Source organism: Leopardus geoffroyi, chromosome E1, assembly GCF_018350155.1.
Source record: "Leopardus geoffroyi isolate Oge1 chromosome E1, O.geoffroyi_Oge1_pat1.0, whole genome shotgun sequence".
NCBI classification, from domain to species: Eukaryota; Metazoa; Chordata; class Mammalia; order Carnivora; family Felidae; genus Leopardus; species Leopardus geoffroyi.
The window spans coordinates 140,518-160,686 of NC_059330.1; the positions used below are offsets into that span (position 1 = coordinate 140,518).

Below are 20,169 nucleotides of genomic sequence, written 5' to 3' on the forward strand. Positions count from 1 at the left end.
ACTCCAGGTTCCTATCCTGAGACCCACACGGCCCTTGGGCTGCATGCCTGCTGTCCTTGCTGGTGGGAACAGCCACTGATCTGGCTCTCCGTGGTCAGCAGCTGTCTACGGGCACCTGTGTACCATGGGGTGGGATGGGGGCAAGCGAGGCTCCTGACCTCGGGGCTTAACAGTGTGGGGCAGGAGGCCCGCTAGAGCCCCAGAGGCCATCCTCGGGATGGGAACGAGGCCCAGGGTGGGTGCCGGGTCCACAGGAGTTCAGACCCCTCCAAAACAAACTGAAAATGGAAAGAAGCAAAACCAGGCCCCCTTACTGTCACCCCAGCCAAGTGTGGCCAGAGAGGGCCCTGCTCGCTCACTTCCTGCTCAAAAAGAATTCACGTCCTCTTTGACACCAAGCACGTACTTTACCGTGAACAGCCTCCTCGTGGTGGGGCCCCAGGCAGATCTTCAAACGGCTCTGCTGAGAGAAGGCTGTCAGCTTAATGGGCTGAAGGGCTCCTCCATGAAGAAGCCAGTGGTCACTGGAGAAATCCCCGTCCTTCCCCCTCCAGCAGAGGTGGCCCAGGCAGACCTATGGCGGAGGGAGGCGGGTCCCTGGCAATGGATGCCACACGCGGTGCGGTGCGGCCCAGGCGGGTAAGATGTGCTGGCAGTCGGAAGGGATGCTGGGCAGGGGGCTTCTGTGGCCTCGAGAGAGTCCAGCGAAGGGGTACAGTGGCCACCGTCTGCTTTCCGCCAGCCTCGTGAGTAGGGCTGTGTTGACCAGGCTGGGCAGCTGCCCCCCCAGAGTGGACAGCCTGGGGTCAGAGGGGCCACGCCAGACCATCGCCCCATCCCTCGCTCAGTTGTGGGACAGCTGTGACCAGAGAGACCCCACACACAGCCTGGGGCTGTGTCTGTTCAGAAATTGGCGGTGGACAAACCGAACCCCTGCCTTGAGAGCCCTCCCACCACCAGAGCCCCTAGACTCACTCCTGCAGGAAAACCACACACAGCGCTCCCATCAGCCCTCCCTGGAGGGGACTCTCAGCATGCACACCGCCATCGGTGTCCTCGCAGGAGAGGAAGGGCCTACTCCCTGCCTCCGATCACCTTCCTCGGGACCCGCGGGAGCCAGGAGGGGCCGTGGCCAGCACTCCCGTGTGACAGGCGCAGAAACTAAGGCACAGACGTTAGGAAACTGGCCCAATACCGTCCGCTAATCAGTAACAAAGCACAAAAACCCAGTGCGCTTCCCTGGCAACCATGTTGGAGTGTGGCCGTGCCCAGTCCTTGTGTGTGCCCACGGGTTCTGGCTGGCGTGCCCCGCAAGGACAGCTGCTGGGGTTACTTGGGACTGTCCTGTGGCGGCACTCAGCGGTGCCTGTGCACCAGGGAGAGCAAGCTGGAAGACAGAGGAAGGGGGCTGCGGGTCCCAGAGCGTGCGAGGGCCAGGTCAGCTCCCGAGAGACCTCACCGGGGCCGGATCCCGGGGAGGAGCCGGGCGGCTACGCCACAATAGCTACTCTTGGACTGCTGTCGACAACATGCTTCTGGAAAGTGTTGCTGGCGAGTCAAACTCTCCTAGAAGGTGAGCTGTTACAGAAATATGTTCACATATCAAGAGTTTGAAAAGGTTGCTTTTAATGCTTATTGGTACCGCTGCGTTAAAAAGTAACTACAATCGTCTCATTAAAGTTTCCACGTTAAATGCACAACTTTACCTCGTTATAAGGAATTGTTACAGAAAATGCCGATACCGGTATTCGAGACATACATTCCATCACACGGGCTGCGGATGGGAGTGTCGTGGTCCCACACACAGAGCCATCCTCCCACACTGAGCGCCACCCTGAACGGCCTGGAAACTGAGGCACACCTCCAGCCTCCGCCCCTCCCTTGGTGTCACACGGGTGTCACGGGAACAGCCAGCCGCACACATCTGCCCAAAGAGGACAAGTCATGGGGTCAAGCGGTTTAGACCCCCCCTCGCTACGGAAAGCCAACGTTGTCGCGACAGGCCGCACGTTATTTACGCCACACAGAAGAGGCACCGTACAGGCGACGAGCTTCCAAAGACAGTCTCTCAGGCATCTGACGACCCCGGGTAATTTAGCACGTGCTGAGCGCGTCTCGGCAAGCAATCCGCTCTTCGCCGAACTGCTCCCACAGGACGGGAACGTCTCCGCGGCCGGGGGCGCTTCAGATTAGGGGGTCCCGTGCCCAGTCCTCCTGGGGCTCGTCCTGAGGGCAGCAATCCCAGTCGTGGGAGAAGCTGTGCCAGGGGCTCCTTTGGTCCCCGTCGTGACGGCGTCACACTCACCTGCGTTGGCTCCCGTCACCTAGGGGCCTGGTGCGCCTCTCAGGCCTGAGCATTTACGTCGTCGACAGTGTTCTTTCTCTCCCGTCGAGCGGCCCAGATGGAGATGACAGCCCTCCCCTCCCTAGGCTCTCCCCCACTCCACGCCTCTGGACAAGGTCAGCGCAACTCCATTCGGCGTAACAGGCAGGGGGCATGAGTGTGCGGTGGTCGCGAATGCACCGGCCCACTGGGCTCCTCGCAGGGCCCCCGGGCAGGGAGAGGAGTGGGCACGGCCAGGGCTGAGGTAGAGGGCGGGCGGTCACGGGGACCCCACTCCTGGAGAGGGTTCGGCAGGCGACCTGAGCGGTCTGGTCCAGCCTCGACCAGCCTGGGGACTGGGGTTGACCAAGTGCGGGCAGCAAACTGCAAACGGAACTCGTGTTCTAGTCCATCATTCTGCGAGACACCACTACAAATCACAGAGAGCTAAAAACTCCTAGGTGTAGGCACTTAAGTTTGGTGGGGAACTCCCACGTTAGAGGATCACAGCAAGTCAGTTTAGCCGTTGGCCTTGCGCACAGCACGTGGCTTGTACTGCACACGGAAGTATTTAAAAAAGGGAAAGACGGCTACGAGTGCACAGTCCGGGAAGCCTGGCGATGAGCAGGAAGCAGTTAGAGCTAATTCACTGATGCACAAATTGTATTTCATGAGGTTTATTCTTCCCGCTCTACTGTTTACAGCTGGCAGTTTTCTGAATGGATAAAATTGAGACTTTGCTACTAGCATTTAAGCTATGGGTGAAACGGTCACAAAGAGCTAGGCAGTTCTGTAGCGTGTGAGGTCCCAGCCTGGGCAGTGACGAGGGCGTCCCACGGCCAGCCACCACGGGACGTGCTGCATGCGGCCAGCGAGCACCCCGACACTGTGGGCAGGCCGCCCCCGTGTACCACGCGAGGACACCCCTGAAGCCAGTGCAGGACTCCCCAAGCGTCCCCCCACGTCTCTGCTCAGCACCACAGCCGCCCCTGGACTCTGTGCAGGAACGGAAGCTTCACGTCGCACATTTTCAGCACAACTTTAAGATTTTATGTGCAATCGCAGGCGACACTGTTACTGGGACTGGGAACGGTAGGGCGGGGGCGAGACAGCCGGCCACGCCCCGACTGACTCTCCACCCTGAACGTGGAAAGAGCAGGTGTAAACGTACCGAGCACCTCGACTCGCATCGGAAGCCTAACTATCTTCCTTTCCAACTAAGGAGTCAAGCCACCTGCCTACGCCCCACTTCCTCAGGGCCCAGTCCAGGCACCCGCACGTGGAAACCGACCGCGGGCCTCACGTGGGCAGGCGTCTGCCAAGGCCAGGTGCTTCTCCCTAAAGGTTCTGCATGAAATATGTCACAGACTTTAGGGGACAGGAAAACTCTTGTAATTAATTTTTTCTTTTAAACATTGTGCACAAGCTCCTATTAACATAGAAAGCATATATATTTCATAAATCACAGAAATATTAAAAAGTAGCACTCTGGTTTATCAGCTCATGTTACACACATATGTAGGCAAGAGAATGTATAAACCTACAGCAACAGAGAGGACATACCACTATCCGAAGAAACAAACCAAAACAACCAGGCTGTTGCAAAAAAATACTTAGTCCCTTTACACACATATCCATTTTCATTAATGCAAAAACAATGCAGTGGTTATCAAATGTCAGAAGAAATCAGTATTACGATTAAGACGGTCGATCTCTGAGAAAAACTCGTGAACGCTTGTGTTGACCTCGGAGTTAGTTTTCTTAAAGCAGTGGTGGAAGTTTCTCTTTAAATGTACGTTTTTGTTTTTGTTTTTTTTAAACCGGCCAAACCTTCAAAAGAAGCTCAGCGCTGCGGGGTCAGCACACACACGAGCAGCGACTGAGGCCCGGTCAGTTCGAGGACCTCACTCCACTCACGGCCCAGCATCTTCCCCGCAGGCTCGCACACGCGGGCCGACCCGGCAGCCACCGGCCCGAGGCCGCACGCTGCCCCTCCCGTCACCAGGCCTAGTGACGGTGTCCCTCCCGGGGAGGGACTCTTCGCAGGAAGTGTGTGCTGAGGTCCGATGCAAGCTGGCCATCAGAACCAGGGCTGCTGGAGGCGGGGGCGTTTCTGAACGTGAGCAGCGCAGCCGTCTGGAACAGCGCGCCGCGCGTCTCCGCCACCACGCCCCAGCGGCAGAGTGACCGAGGCCTCTGCAGACAGGATGCGGCAGGACAGAGAACGGGACACTGCCCTCCCAACACCCAGTCGTAGGGATACGGTAAAGCTTTCAGTTAAGGCCACGATTTTTCAGCTCTCATCTTTGAACCCTGTTTAGAAAGATTTCGCCTTTTTTAAAGGGCTAGCTCCCTAAAATACAGCTTAGCTTTTCAAACAAAACAAAACAAAAAACAAAAAAGACTTCGGGCCAGAGGATCCTAGAATCTTTATGAAAACTGCGCACAGAAGTCCACAGCCACTTACCCTCAAGTGAGGCCAGCTTCCCGCTGCGGGCACGCTCCCCGCGGACACTACGCTGCCGCAGGGGGAGGGTTTTCCCAGGGTCCTTGTGCTGCAAGCAGAGTGGGGCCGGATGCCCATCGCAGGGGCCACGAGGCACACGGCCTGGTCCAAGGTGGGAGGCGTCCGGTGGCCCTGACCACAGTCTGACACGCCAACAACCACGCGGAATCCTTGAAGCGGGACTGATCACAGCGGGTCCGTAATGGTTCAGTCTGTTGCCGCAGGAAGACAGGAGGGCCAGCCCTGCTCTGGGTGGGTGAGGCTGGCACGCGGAGCGGCCCCCGGGAGGTGACCGGGGTGCGGCCGGGGGGCTCACTAAGAGACGCCCCCCAGAGTCAGCACATCAAAGCAAATGTTGCAAACTCGCACGGGCTTGTTCAGATCAAATTTTATAATAGGGATCTCCTTGGTCGAGCATTTATGGCACAGAAGGCGTCCGCAGTGACGGCTGTGGAGGCAAAGCGGGGGACGTGAGGGGGGCCCCGACGGGCAGCCGCCTCCCGGGGCAGGGCCGGGCCGGGTGTGCAGTGGCCGCCACGTGGCACCGACACGTGCGTCGTTTGAGTCCATGGAGACCCAGCCATTGGCTGCTGCCGGGGGAGTCTGGCTGTAACGGCCCAGCTCCGCGGTGCTGGGTGGGGGGGAGACGCGCACTGCCAGCGAGGGCAGGGAGCCTGGGCCCCCAGCGACGCCATTACAGGCACGCAACCCCACACCTGGCCAGCGTGCGCGCGGGGCGCTGGCGGGTTCCCGCTGGTCACGGGAGAAGGCAGGAGCGGCGAGCCACCCCCCGACCCCACAGACGACGTCGGGGCCTTACCAGTGATGTTTGCGCGTCGTGACTCCGAACTTGGCCGCACACTCATAGCAGGTGGAGCCGTCGCACCATGGAGGCTCCTTGGACAGCATGTCTGTAACACGGGCAGAGAGAAGGGCCCGTCAGAGTGACCGTGCCGGGCAGACCGGGGCCGGGAGGGGCGGGGTGGCAGCGGTAGCTGGGGAGACGGCACCACGTCTGTGGGGGACACGGGCGGTCAGGGCGGCCAGGAGGATGGTCAGGGGCCGAAGGGCAAGGGGACGGCGGGGGAGCGGGCAGGGCGGGACGGGACGAGCAGGGGCGAGAGCAAGGGGCGAAGTGGCACCGTGGCCGGCTGGGTCTGCGGTGTGGACGCCAGCAGCAGGGACACGGGGGAGAGCACAGCGCGAGGGGCCGTGGTGGGGCTCGTGGAAGCGTGGCGCGTTCGGGCCGGGAACCGTCGGCTCCGTTCGGCCAGCTCTGCCCGCACGGCTCCGAGAGCCGCGCCCACGCAAGTCACCCGAGCTCGCGGGGAGGAGGCGGCACGTGGCCGGTGTCTGCCCAGCGCCCGCCACGCTGGCCCGCGGGCGGCTCCAGCTGGCGCCACAGAAGCGCCACACGCAGGCACCGGCTGGGCTGCAGACCGTCTGCCAAGCGACGCCGGGCACGTCACCCACGCCAACATCGCAGAGCTCGCTCCTCTGCCCAGACCACGGGGCTGAGAAGCCCGCTCTGCGGCCGCCTCGCGGGGAAGGGAGGGCACTTGCAAATAGCAAGCCACCAAGGTGCCACTCTCCTCGCCACAAGGGAACAGAGGGGGAGCCGGCAGGGGCTGGAGCAGAAGGCTGCTCGGAAGAATGCGGAGAACCCGGATCCGCGGAAGCACAAAGGACGTGCGGAGAGATGAGCGGCCAGAGCCGTGGAGGGGTGACCGCCCCCCCCACGGGCCGATGCGTGGGTGCCTTTATGGGCCTCCGGTAGGACCGGGACGTAGGGCTGACAGGGGCCCTGGAGTGCCCTGGAAAGCAGCCGGCTCGGGTCATTCTGGGTTCAAAGGTCACCGGGGCACGTGAACGGCCGACACCGCGCCCGTGTCTGCGCTGGACGAGCAGCGAGTAGACACTCACCTAACAGTCTAAACAGAAGCTGCTTGGTGGCAACTTGGTAGTTGAAAATGTTCACCCCTTGGTTGTTGTTGACCCCGAGGCGAGCTCCCGAGCGGACGACGGCACGGCACAGGTTGGCATTCCCCTTCATGTAAGCCAACAGCAGCACTGGAAAACAAAAGCACGGGAGGGCTCCTTCCACCTGAGCCCCGACTGCTGCCGCCGGAAGGCAGCAGGACGTGCGTCAGCAGAGCCCCACGGACCGCCACGGGGGGCGCAGGGCGGCCCCAGCTCCAGGACACGCTCCAGAGCCACAGAGCAGGGACCAGGCACTGAAGGAAAAACGCGCCGTCCCACCTGCCTTCCTCCAGCACAAGCCTGGCCGGCCAAAGCCCCTGTCGCGTGACGTGACTCAATCTGGAGGCCCACCCAGGGAACCCCGTGGGCGCCCGGCTCCGGCCAGGCCCTCCCGCCTGCCGCCCGCTACGCCCACGGCAGCCCTTCTCTTACCTCTCCTGGGCCCCACACTTCAACTCCTTCTCATGACTTTCTAAACAGTCCAGGCGGACAAGGGTTGTTATTTCAGAGGAGCAAAGGGGCACAGAGAGGTTACGAACCCAGGGCCGCCTGCTGGAACTGGACAGAGCTAGGCGATCGGAACCAGGTCTGTGCAACTCGGAAGCACGGACGCGACGCACCTGCTCGTCGGCCTCCCGCCTCCCGGACAGCGGCCGGAGGGTGTGCTGGGCCCCCAGCTCACTCCTGGGCCGACTCCCTCCAGCTCAGGCTCGTCACTGCCAGCTTTTAACAACGCATTCATGTACTGAAGCCAAGAACTAACGATAAAATATTCAGTCCTGTGCTAAGGTTCAGGACGTTCCTTGGTGACAAAGCTTCTGCCACAGGCCAAGGAGGCTCTGTGTGGCAGGAGGGGGGGACCGGGAACATGGCGGCAGCACGGGGCCTCACCGCTGGTTGCTTACGTGAAAACTCGGGACGCACTGCCCACACCGCTTAACTTTCTGGGTGGCTGTGCGCATCCGACAAGAACACAAATGCAGAAGTACGTGTACAAAATGACTTGAAGCCATACAAATTAGCACAGCGACCGGGTAGCTAGAGTAGCACCAGGACAGGGGCCTCGTCTGTTTGTCACCTGCCACTTTTTCACAGCCCGTCAACACACGCACAACACACTTCCCCCTTCTGGAGCATCTGCGGGGCGCTCAGCAGAGAGAGGAGGGCTGTCAGAAGGGACGGGCAGGCCTGCTTGGACCCGGGCACGGCTCTGCAGCCCCAGGGACACTTAGACGCACGCGTGCCCCGAATCAGACACTGCCAGACTCCACCCCAGCAGCGGTGACAGCTGCTCACAGAACCTGCCACGTGCACCCACGGAGTGCCCTTCAATCGTGGCCGTGTGCCCAGCTCTTGTGTCTCCAGGACACGCGAGCGCCGTATCACACACCCGTGTTTCCTTCCGCGTCCGGCTTGTCCAGAGGGTACTGAGGCATGCACTCCAGGAAGAGCTCAAAGATGGTAGCTGCGTTCTCTTTGCCGTACTGACCCAGGATGTGCAGCGGCGACTGGCCTCTGAGGAAGCAAGGTGGACAAGTTAGGTACAGACCCGCCGTGGTCACCACGCACAAAAGACGCGACCTCTGGACCTGTGAGGCCGGACACAGTTAAGGACACGTAACGGGTCATAAAAGGTTTTCTACAGAGCATTTTCCAAGATGAAAATGTCCAAGGTACCGAAGCTGGTCCAGTGCCCTAGTGGCCAGTTAGCTGTACTGCATGCACCCGGGGCTGTTGCGAGGCGCAGTGACCGCCAGCCCTAAGGGTCACGCTAGGTGACGCGGAGCCCAGGCCTCTGCTCCGGAACACAGGCGCTCACCGTAGATTGAAGGCTTCAGCGTCCACGGTGCACTCGGTCAGGAGGACCCGGATGTTGTTGAGCCGACCGTGCATGACCGCGAGATGAAGAGCTGGAGAGTAAAGCCTCTTACTGTGCAAGCCCAGAAGCCCACGTGGGAAATCTCAACTGCTCACGGACCTCCCTCTAAAGAGGACACAGCCAGAGCAGCCACTGTCCACTCACAGAGCCATCCCGTCCGGTCTTCACCACCCCCCAAGACTCAGTCATTAACGCAACCTCGTAACACTTTGCTTCCTTTTCCCACGGTTACCCCAAGGTGAGACTTTCTGGTTTTACGGGAAACCGCTGTAGGCTTCTAGGGGTACCACGAAGACGGGAGGCTGCCCGGGGATGGTCGGTGGCAGGACAGATGCCCCGCCCAGAGCATTCCCTGCCACAGCTCTGCTGCTGCGAGAGCCAGCCTCCCTGAGGGAAGCAGGCCCACGGGTGCAGGGCACCTCCACCTCCGGACTGGGGGGGCCTGCTCAGGGCACTCGGCACGGGGCACAGGGGAATGCCTGGCAGCTACCGTTATTTCCATTCTCGTCCAGAGCAGCAAAGTCCACCGCATTCTCCAGGAGGACGGAGCAGATGGTGGGCAGGTCCTGCTGGGCGGCGAGATGCAGGGCAGTCTGGCGGTGCTTGGTTAGTTCGTTCACTTTGGCTCCTGCAAGAAGCTGTTGAGGCTCGTTACGTGAGCAGCCTCCCTGCACAACCAGCAAAGGTCCCACTTACGGGGCCCGAGCCTGCCTGCCTCCTGACACCCACGCGTCTGCCTGGCCGGCAGGGCCGGGAGCAGCACAGTCTCACGCACACTCCCGGGGAGGCAGGAGACAGCAAAACCCGTCCCAGGCTGAAACCAGCAATCAGCAAGATGTCAGAAAGCCATTCCTCAGGACACAGGAACTCTACTTCTAAGATTCAGGACATGAAACTACGCGGGACCGCAGTGAGTTCACTGTTCCACGTACAGACGTCCACTGCTTAGGGTAGTAAAACCAGGTTGCCAGAAGGGTTCAGTTATGAAAACTACTGCAACCAAACAACACAACAGGTGGCCACTGGGATGACAGACATGTGTGGTTTCACGTGGAAGGATGTCTGTGATACAGTAAGTCAAAAACAGGCGAGTTAGCAGACGGCATGATAGTGTGATTCCTCTGCAGAGAGAGGGAAACGTGTGCACACGCACACACTCCCTGAAGGCGTGTGAAAGCGTCTACACCACACTCACTCCAGTTGGGGGTGAAAGGGAGACACCACCAGCTTTATACCCTTACGCGTGTACAGTTCTTCCACAATAAGCATGTGCTATTTTTATTTTGCTTTTTAGAAGACAGAAATTAACCGGAGAATTACAGAACCAAAAGCAGAAAGGCCCCTCAGACGTGGTCCTGCCGCCTCGTTAACCTTCCCCTTTCTGACAGAGCTCCGAGACAGCTGCTACAGGACAGAATCTAGTCTGTGCCTCTCCCGAGGCCTGAGGCCGCCTGGGAGACTGGAGGCACTGGTCAGCTGCTCTGGTTCACACCCTGATTTCCAGGTCCCAGCCTCCCCAGACCCCGGGGCGCCCACTGAAACCACACACAGATCCAGGAGGACATGCGGAGGGTGCTCGCGGGCACGAGGGTGCTGCGTGTGCTGGGGATCATAGCTAACCTCGAAGATGGCTAACCGGCAGGCAGGGGAGTCTGGGTGAAGGTGCTGTTTCGACACGACCCGGCTCCAACACTAAACCGCATGGCCGTTATTGGCAAGGCCAGCTGTTTCTAGAGACTCCTACCCTCCACGAGCTCAGGCCTTCGTGACGCAGCGGCAGAGCCTTGGTGAAGAGGCCGTGACCCTCTAACCTCTCGGCTCTCAGACAGATGGACACGTGGCCCGACTCCCCACTACTCTGAGGCCCACGTCTACCTCCTTGGCTGGTCCTCACACCCAGTCTGTGCCTGGTGCCACCAGACCCCCCCGCCGCCCCCACCCAATCGTTCTACAACCCACCTCACGGCCACTGCCTCCCCTCGGCCCCTGCGCCGGCGACCCTGCCCATGCCCTCACTCCCCACCACAAAGGTCAATGCTCTCTCAGCTCTAACACGTTACAAGTCATGAAGGTTTCTGAAAAAGTACTTCTCAAAAACAAAAATGGCAGAGGGGCACCTGGCTGGCTCAATCACTAGCACGTGGACTCTCGGTCATGGGGTTGGGGGCTCAAGCCCCACCCCCCCCCCGTTGGGCAGAGAGCTTTCTTAATACAAAATAGGGGCGCCTGGGGGGCTCAGTCAGTTAAGTGTCCGACTTCGGTTCAGGTCATGATCTCACAGTGTGTGAGTTCGGGCCCCGTGTCGGGCTCTGTGCTGACAGCTCAGAGCCTGGAGCCGCTTCGGATTCTGTGTCTCCCTCTCTCTCTGCCCCTCCACTGTTCTCTCTCAAAAATAAACAGGGTGCCTGGGTGGCGCAGTCGGTTAAGCGTCCGACTTCAGCCAGGTCACGATCTCGCGGTCCGTGAGTTCGAGCCCCGTGTCAGGCTCTGGGCTGATGGCTCAGAGCCTGGAGCCTGTTTCCGATTCTGTGTCTCCCTCTCTCTCTGCCCCTCCCCCGTTCATGCTCTGTCTCTCTCTGTCCCATAAATAAATAAATAAATAAATAAATAAATAAATAAATAAATAAATAAATAAAATTTAAAAATAAAGATAAATAAAAAATAAAAAATAAATTTTTATTTATTTAATAAATAAGTATTATCTAATAGGTCAAGCGCCCTGAAGGCTAGCTGTGCAGCACGTCCTGGGGCTGACAGGAGACCCCAGCAACCACAGCATTTAGGAGCCACCCAGGTGACGCCAGGCCCACAGCTCTGGACACGCTCTGGCTTCTCCGCTGCTGAAAGGATAAAGGCTGCTCCCTGTTCTTGCGCTGAAATGCCACCCTCTACAATCTGGTCCCGACCCGCCTCTCCAACCACATCTCCTACACTCTCCCCAAATTTCAACCACTTTTCTGGTGAAAGCACACCACACGCACTCTCCAGGCTCCGCATCCTGGCTCAGACCGCTCCCCTGCCCGGTGGCAGCGTGTCCTCTGGGAAAAGGCAGGCTTTGGAGTCAAGCAGAAGTGGCCGAAATCCCAGCCACGCTACCGACTCCCTCACAGTCTTGGGGGGGGGGGGGGTGGGATTCTTTCTGACCTTACATCTTCTCCTTTGTAAAATGTAAAAACTTTCCTACACCTTTCTGCTTTTGAGAATTAAGAGTGGGAAGCTCCTTGACATCAGCATCGGTGGTGATTTTTTGGGTCTGACTCCAATAGCAAAAATAAGCAAGTGGGGCCACAAACTAGAAAGCTTCTGCACAAGAAAGGAAACCATTAACAAATGAAAAGGCACAATCTGCTGAATGGAAGAAAATATTTGCAAATCATGTATCTGGTAAGGGGCTAATATCCAAAATACATAACTCACTGCAACTCAATAGCAAACAAAAACAAAAACAAAAACAAAAAAACAGAGGCACTTGGGGGGCTCAGTCGGTTAGGCATCCGGCTCTTGATTTCGGGTTAGGTCGTGAACCCAAGGTTGTGGGATCAAGCCCTGCACTGGGCTCTTTGCAGGGTGTGGAGCCTCCTTGGGCTTCTCTCTCTCCCCCTCCCCTGCTTGTATGCGCCCGCACACGCTCTCTCTCTCTCTCTATACATTTCAACAGCAAAAAACCCCACCAAATACAATTTAAAAACAGGCAGAAGAACTGGACAGACATTCCTCCAGAGAGGACACACAGACGGCCGACAGACAGGCGAACAGAGATGCTCCCCATCGCTCATCATCAGGGAAGCGCAAATCAAAACCACGGTTAGCTGTCACCTCAAAATGACTGAACCCACAACACGAGAAAGTCTGACCGTGAGCGAGGACGTGGGCAGGGACCGTCACGTGCCGCTGCTGGGAACGCAAACTGGAGAACAGTGTGGAGGCTCCTCCACACGTTAGACGCAGAACAACTACCCGATCCAGTAACTCCACGTCTACGTGTTCATCCAAAGGAAAAACACTGTTGTTGTTTTTTTTTGATAGAGAAGAAAGCTTACTGCATATACCGTAAAAAAGCTTTAAAACACCTTTTCTGTCACACAAACCAGCCAACCAACCCAGCCACCACCTTAACTTTGACATCTGGGCCTGCTTCTGACCTCCGCGAGAGGGAGCCGCCTCCGGCGTCTGGGGACCGGAACCCCACCTCGCACTGCACAGCTGGGACACTCCAGGGTGCACCCACGGCCTGTCCTGCAGCCCCGCCCCTCACTGCCCGGCCCCCAGCCCACGCCGCAGCCCGCCTGCGCCAGGCCACAGACTGCAGGCCACGGCGGGTGGGGGCGAGGGCTCTGGGGCCCACGCGTGTCCTGTGTCTCTGGAAAACCACCATTCTGAAAAGCTGTCTGCCCCCCCCCCCCCCCCGGTTCACTGCCACATTATTTACAACAGCCAAGATATGGAAACAAACCAAGTGTCCACTGGTGGATGGATGAGTGGATAAAGATGTGGTACATTCACACAATGGGATACTATTCGGCCATAAAAAAGAATGAAATCCTGCCACTTGTAACAACGTGGATGGACCTTGAGAACATTCCACTTAGTACAATAAGTCAGACAGAGAAAGAAAAATACCACGTGATCTCACTTCTATGTGGAATCTTAAAAGCCAACCAAAAAACCAAGCTCCTGGATACAGAGAACAGACTGATGGTCCCTGGGGGCAGGGGGTGTGAAATGGGTGAAGGGGGACAAAAGGTAGAAACTTCCAGTTACAAAATATGTTAAGTCCTGGGCACGTAGCATACAGCACGGTAACACGGTTAATTATACCATATTGCACATCTGCAAGTTGCTAAGAGTAAATCTTAAAAATCCTCCTCATGAGAGAATTTTTTGTAACCACGTATGTGACGGGTATTAAATAGACGTATTGTGGTGATCGGTTTGCAGCACACACAAATATCGAATCCCTATGATGCACACCTAAAACTGATACAACGTTACAGGTCAATTCTACCTCCAGCGGTGGACTCGAGAGCCCCTGGCGGCCAGCGCAGGACGCAGACGACAGAGGTGGCCTCCCTTCCCTTGGCGCCCCGGGCCGGCCTCGGCCACCCAAGTCCTGCCTTCCGTCGAGGCCTCACGCCAGCACCTGCCTGCACAAGCTGCCTGCTGGGCTCTGAGGACACTCTGCCCACCGACACAGCTGCTCTCCCCGAGGGCACTGGCTTAGTTCCCCAAAGTCGTGCTGGCCTCTCACAAAACCCGGCCAAACACCTGTGACGAGAGCTTCCGCACGCACCACGACATGTGCGGTCCACGTGCTGCATGCAACGTTTCGGGGACACTTACCAGGTTGCGGACGATAATCTCTGAACCTGCTTGGACAGCAAGGTGCAAAGGGGTCAGCTTGGAGGCGTCCTGGACTCTGGAATTCACATTAGCCTGGACGCTGATCAGGAACAGGACGCTTTCAATATCAGAGTTCTGGACTGCCACATGAAGAAAATTCCGGCCCTTGTTATCCACCTAAGGCAACAAGCGGGAGCCTGCTGAGCACCTGCGAGCTGTGCTGGCCACGGGAGACGTGCCAGTGTGGCCACCCCTCGGCTCCAGGAGGCTCCCTCCCAATACCCAACACGGCACACACACCACACACACACACGACAGACCCTGTCTGCACACGCGTGTGCCCGACTATGTGTGCATGGCCACACCCCCCTGGCAGGGGACAGGGAGCCCTGGCATCTTCCGGCAGCAGAAAGTATGGATTCGGAAAGTTAAGAAAGAGACCACGTGCGGGACGGAAGGAGGAAGGGGTACTCCAGGAGGGGCAAAGGCAGAGACCCACCTTGGGAGCCCCCCCGCCCCCCACCGCTCTGGCGGGACAAGCACCCAGCACCCTAGAGCCACAACTGCAACACCAGCCTGACCCCTGAGCGGTTTTGGAAAGTTTCCTGTTCACGGAGCTGCAGGAGACGACACACTATGGGGGACAGGCCAGCCGTATGCTACAGACTTTGCTCTGCGGACACGGGGCAGACAGGAGCTGTGGGTCAGTGTGAGCACGCGGGGTGCCGTGAGGGGCAGCAGCACCCCACACCCATGCCTCACACGCGTGCGACCCCAGCATGGGCTGCTGACCGACACAAGCAGCATGTCTCCCAAGGACTCAGCTACGGGGCCCGTGTCACACGGGGCGCGAGAGGGCACCCAACACCACCCGAGCAGGGGTGAGGCCAGCAGCCACACAGGTCTGTCCCACGCAGACGCCGGTGCTGGAGACGATTTCGCTTGGTTCCACATCACTGTCATCAGGGGCTTACTCGTGAACTTGGCGGTGCTCTCCAGGCCGACAGAGACCCCAGTCCTGCCTCGGACCTGCCGGGGGCCGGGGCGGAGGGGCCACGTCCCACTCGCCCCGCCCCCAGGGCAGCAGGTCACCAGCCAGGCCCAGCACCCGCTGGAGACCCACCGACAAGGTCAGGCCCAAGCCTGCTCAGCCGGACGATGACAAGTCCTCAGACACCTTCCCCCCAGAGAGCTGCCCCGACGTCACAGCAACAGCCCGAGCCCCGTTCAGATCTTGGCAAGACACTCACTCCTAGGGCCCTGAGACCAGGCAGAGGCACGCACGACGTCACGTACGACACCACAGAATTCCTCGGCCAGGGCAGGGCCACCTGCAACCTCCCTGTGCGTGTGGTACCACCACGCGGCAGGCACACAGGGCAGAGCACCAAATCTCACAGATACCGACAGGCCATCTGAACGGCCAGACCTCAAGGGAAGGGAGTGTAATTTCAACACAAAGGTCTTCACGTGTGAGGGACCCGTGTGGCAGGGGGCTTCTGTTTGGTCTCCACGTAACAGGTCCTGCTGAGCTCGGCCGCCAGGCAGGGCACTGGGTGCGGGTCCCTCACCTGCTCGGCAGCCCCAGGCTCTCGCTTCAGGATGGCCTCGGCCGCCCGGTTGTTCTTGTACGTCATGGCGCAGGCAAAGGGGGTCAGCCCCTGTCTGTCGCGGACACTGAGGCGGACGTCAGGGTGGGAGATCAGCAACTGAATGATGACACTGTGCTGGTTGCTGATGGCCACGTGGACAGGTGCCCTTCCTTCCGCATCCTGTGGGGACAAGGCACAAACGAAAGGGGACCTGGGAGAAGCATGAAGGAGAAGAACTTTCGGACGGAACTGGGTTCTGGGATTCAGTGCTGCCACCTTGTGTTGGAAATGAACTTTCAAAGAGGCCAGGCCCAGAGAAGACTGCAGGCCGCTGTCACGACCCCATGCTCCAGGGACCCGGGGCACAGACACACTTCGTTTAGAAGACGCGTGGTCAGCCCGCCTCTAAGTTACCCCACTTCCTCTCTGGCTGCAGGGCAGCAAATGTCATCCCCCACAGGCCAGGACACATAACTCACGGGGGCTCAACTGAGCTACTGGAACATTCTCCTAAACACAGTGCTCAGCTGGAGACTAGGACAAACTCAACGGAAACATATGACCAACGGAGATAAAAGGCAAAGAAAAGCTGACTGAAGAAATCCTTCTCGTGCTATAGAAAGAACAAAGGCACAAAGTGGGAGTCTTCACCTGAAACCCTTATAATTCCTGGGCAGGCTGCACGACCCAAAGGAAGTCGCCCCCTCCGTGTGTCCCTTAGCCCCACCTATGGCCAAGCCGAGGCCCAGGACCCAGAGTCTGCGAGGCCCCCGGCCTTCGGAGATTTCCCGAATTCTGGGCTCAGCATCTACCTCCCTGGAAGGAAACTCTCCATACCTGTGTGTTTACACTGGCACCAAATTCCAGAAGACACTGCACCGTCTCTTCCAGCCCCCAGGAAGCTGCCAAATGCAAGGGCGTTTGCCCGTCTCTGGCCTCCTCCTCCCCTTCTCCATCAGCACCGGGCTGTCTGGGACTGTTCACATCGCAGCCGCTGAAAGCAGGGGGATGAAAGGCAGGCTTCAAGAGCAGGCTCCCGAGGCAGCCGAGGGCAAGCTGATAAATGTCACAGCAGTGGCCTCACACAATCCAACAGACACGCTGCTGCCCCCAGATACTGAATGCTGGGCCCCACCCCCCTGGATTTCCTTTTCGGTCTTGGGGGCAGCCTGGGCAGCAGAACTCCTAAAAGCTCCCCAGGAGATTCGTATGCATTTAAAATTTGAGAAACGGGGGGCGCCTGGGTGGCGCAGTCGGTTAAGCGTCCGACTTCAGCCAGGTCACGATCTCGCGGTCCGTGAGTTCGAGCCCCGCGTCAGGCTCTGGGCTGATGGCTCAGAGCCTGGAGCCTGTTTCCGATTCTGTGTCTCCCTCTCTCTCTGTCCCTCTCCCGTTCATGCTCTGTCTCTCTCTGTCCCAAAAATAAATAAACGTTGAAAAAATAAAAATGAATAAATAAATAAATAAAATTTGAGAAATGGGGTGCTGGGGGTGGGGCTCAGTCAGTTGAGCGTCTGACTCTTGATTTCAGCTCTGGTCATGATCCCAGGGCTGTGGGATCAAGCCCCACTTAAGATTTTCTCTCTCTCCCGCTACTCCTCTCCCCCCACTCATGCTTGCTCTCTCTCTCAAAAAATTAAAGTGAAAAAGTAAAACATCAATAACCTTTGAGAAGCACTGCTCTAAAGGTCCCTTCCACACATGCTTCACTCTGGGTGAGCCATGGGCCTCCCGGGGTTCATGCACTAGGTGGGGTCCTGCAGAGGCCATCTGGTTTCCTCCACCCCGGCCTCCTGGCTGCACTGTGTCAACTGGTCTGACTGGACTACGGGAGCCTCTGTGGCCCCCCGAGCAGGAAGGTGGCTCAACTTCCTGTCTCTGTTATATGGGCACACAAGCCCCTCTCCTCGCAAGGGACTCAAGTTCCCTTAACCGGCTGGCTTGACAGGGCAGTGACCCCTGACAGCCTTAGCCGGGGAAGTCAGACCAGCCAAGGCCTGCCGCCGGATGAAACGAGAGGAGGGCTGGCCGCAGTGAGAAGGCACGAAGGGACATGTGGGTCTCTCAGACCTGCGAATGAGAAAGCAGGCAGTAGACTCGTTGTTCTCGTCGATGGCCCTGTGCAGGAGTGTCTGAAGGCAGCCGCCCGGCCCTGGGCCCCAGCACGTGGCATCACAACCGTGTCTGACCTGCAGAAAACACACGTTATTCACAAAGACTGCCCAGTAAAGTCAAAGGTTTTCTTACCATCTCTGAACTCTCCCCGTATGCCATCACATGCGTTGTTTCAGGCACGATACAGCGGATAATTGGCTGCCGATTACTTTAATCCGTATCACTCGCTAGTCCTACAAACACTCATCAAAACGCGCTCTGTGCACGTTCTTACAGCAGGTCCTGTGAGACGGGTTCGGGACATACGAGACAGGTAGGTCTATCAGTGTCCTCGAGAGCCGTGTCCCAGGAGGGACAGAAAACACCAGCTGCCCCGCCCCTGGCAACACACCTGCAATGAAAAGGTCATCCCGTGACAGATGCACGATCCCTTAACGTCATCTCGGAAAAGCTCAGTGAGGCCTTCCTGGGGCCTGTCCTCTGAGCAAGGGAGGCAAACCAGAGGTCTGGGGACTTGTCGCCGTGGTGAGAGCAAGGGCAGCCCACACCAGGTACCCTCTCAGGAGAAGACTCCTGGGGAGACGCCCCCGCTCTCCGGCTGCTTGGAGGCACTTCCCACAAAGACAGCCTAAAAACCAGCGCTGGCCAAGAGGACGCCGAGCTCCCCAGCGTGTTACACGGGACTTTCAACTGCTCGCCCCCGACCCAGGTTGCAGCTCGCAGACCTCTCGCTCTGCCACCACTCTGCAGACACGAAACGAGTCTCTGACACGAAACGTCCCCACTTGTAAACAGAGGCTAAAGTTGAGCTGGTCTCACCAGGGTGGATGCGATGTCCTCCAGATGGTTCGCCAGCGCGAGCCACAGCGGGGGGTTCCCCTTCTCATCTGGCACGGACATGTCCGCTCCACGCGTGCATATGGCGTCCACGACGAGCGGGAGCTGGTTCCTGATGGCCAGCTGAAGGGCCGTCTCCCCATCCTGAGTCCTGCGAGGACACGCACACCTAGACGCACGTCTGTAGCTGGACTCGGATGAGAGCCCTGCCCCTCTGGGCGTCCCAGACGCCAGAACCCGCTGGGTCCCTCAAACCCCTTCACTCACGTTAATGTGCTTTCACGGCAACTCGGCCTGTCGGTAGCATCTGCCCCGCCTGCCTCTTAGGAAATAGAGCCACGCCCCTTCTTGCACCAGGAAGATAGCTGACCACCCCCTCCCAAGGGTGCTGAAACCTCTGGAGCACACAGCTGCTCCCAGCAGCATCTCAATAAAACGCCACCCCAGCTGCCCACGTGACAAAACCCTTCTTTTACCACTCATTCAGGGTCACCTGACTTTGGAGATAAAGATATGTTCCTTTTGAGAACACAAAACCAACACCAACTTAACTCCGCATTTTCCCCGCAAGCCTTTTTGACAGCTCATTTGTTGGAATGTTCTTGTTTATATACGAAATCCCCATCTGAACAACTGCTTCTAGACTGTTCTTTTAATGCGCTTCGTGCAGTATGTGCAGGAGTCGCCACCCCACAGGTCAACGAGATGGCTGGGGTGCTGCGGCAGAGAGGGCGGTCCCAACCCACCTGACGTTTATGTCTGCCTGGTGCTCCAGGAGGAAGAGCGCGCTCCTGCTGTCCTGCCGCTGCATGGCCATGTGCAGCAAGGTCTGCCCGTCCGACATGGTGTCGTTGATGCAAGCGCCGGAACCCAGCAGCTGGGCTGCGATCGTGTGCATGCCTGGGAAACAGACAGGCCCCAACGGACACAGGCTCAGCGCTTCCCGCTCCCTCAACGTGTCCCTGCAAGAACACGCCCCCTCGACTTCTCAAGGCCGGTTTTCCGCCAGGCCAGGCGGTACAGGCTCAGCCCTCAGGCTCCCCGCCCCTCCCCTCTGCCCAGAGTTGGGCAGCTCTGATTCCCCTTACCGGTCCATAATGCCAGGCCCAGCACAGTCTGGTCTCGGGAATCCTTGAGGCTGAAATCCGGAATGATTTGCAAGTTGTTGGTAGCATGAAGCGCATTAGCTAAAACGTTTAAAGGAAAAGAACACTGGATTTCACCATCCCACGGATCACATTTAAAGAACTCAAGACAGTAAGAGTTCACTTTCCAGCTGACTGACTGGCTGTAACACAATCACCTGTCCGCAGAGAGAATTCATAAATCTGCTGGGGAGTGGAAGCCAGAAACCTGGTGTTTTCGAGCAAAGCTTACGGGGACAATAAGGGTTTTAAAGCTTAAGATACTGTACCTTCTCAAAAGGAAAACGCTGCTATGAAAACACACACGTGCTACCTGACTGCTGACAAGAGGCTCAAAACAACACCCAGCAACGTTCTCCTGACGCGTAACTCCTACCACCTTACAACTGCTGGGAGGACTAAGAAAAAAGTACATTCTATCCAGACTCCCACTTCTGTCCACGAGCACGCGG

At 58.1% G+C, this 20,169-nt stretch overlaps 1 protein-coding gene and 1 long non-coding RNA gene across 5 annotated transcripts in view; one reads left to right on the top strand and one right to left on the bottom strand.

Moving 5' to 3' along the window:
- Positions 1-353: 353 nt before the first annotated feature.
- LOC123602946 lies at positions 354-1,697 on the top strand. The gene is made up of 2 exons (XR_006714644.1): positions 354-639; positions 743-1,697. It is a non-coding gene; the product is annotated as an uncharacterized LOC123602946 (long non-coding RNA).
- Positions 1,607-20,169, bottom strand: part of ANKFY1 (ankyrin repeat and FYVE domain containing 1) — an 81,711-nt gene continuing 63,148 nt past the window's right edge. For all 4 annotated transcript variants that reach the window (XM_045487258.1, XM_045487259.1, XM_045487257.1 and 1 more), the window contains exons 13-25: positions 19,661-19,759; positions 19,319-19,472; positions 18,555-18,723; positions 17,691-17,809; positions 16,458-16,614; positions 15,600-15,800; positions 14,029-14,205; positions 9,179-9,326; positions 8,629-8,719; positions 8,200-8,324; positions 6,753-6,899; positions 5,650-5,740; positions 1,607-5,277 (exon numbers count right to left, since the gene is read on the bottom strand). In XM_045487258.1, coding sequence (XP_045343214.1) covers positions 5,145-5,277; positions 5,650-5,740; positions 6,753-6,899; positions 8,200-8,324; positions 8,629-8,719; positions 9,179-9,326; positions 14,029-14,205; positions 15,600-15,800; positions 16,458-16,614; positions 17,691-17,809; positions 18,555-18,723; positions 19,319-19,472; positions 19,661-19,759 — 1,811 coding nt within the window. In that variant the 3' untranslated portion in view covers positions 1,607-5,144. The remainder of the gene's footprint in view (positions 5,278-5,649; positions 5,741-6,752; positions 6,900-8,199; positions 8,325-8,628; positions 8,720-9,178; positions 9,327-14,028; positions 14,206-15,599; positions 15,801-16,457; positions 16,615-17,690; positions 17,810-18,554; positions 18,724-19,318; positions 19,473-19,660; positions 19,760-20,169) is intronic.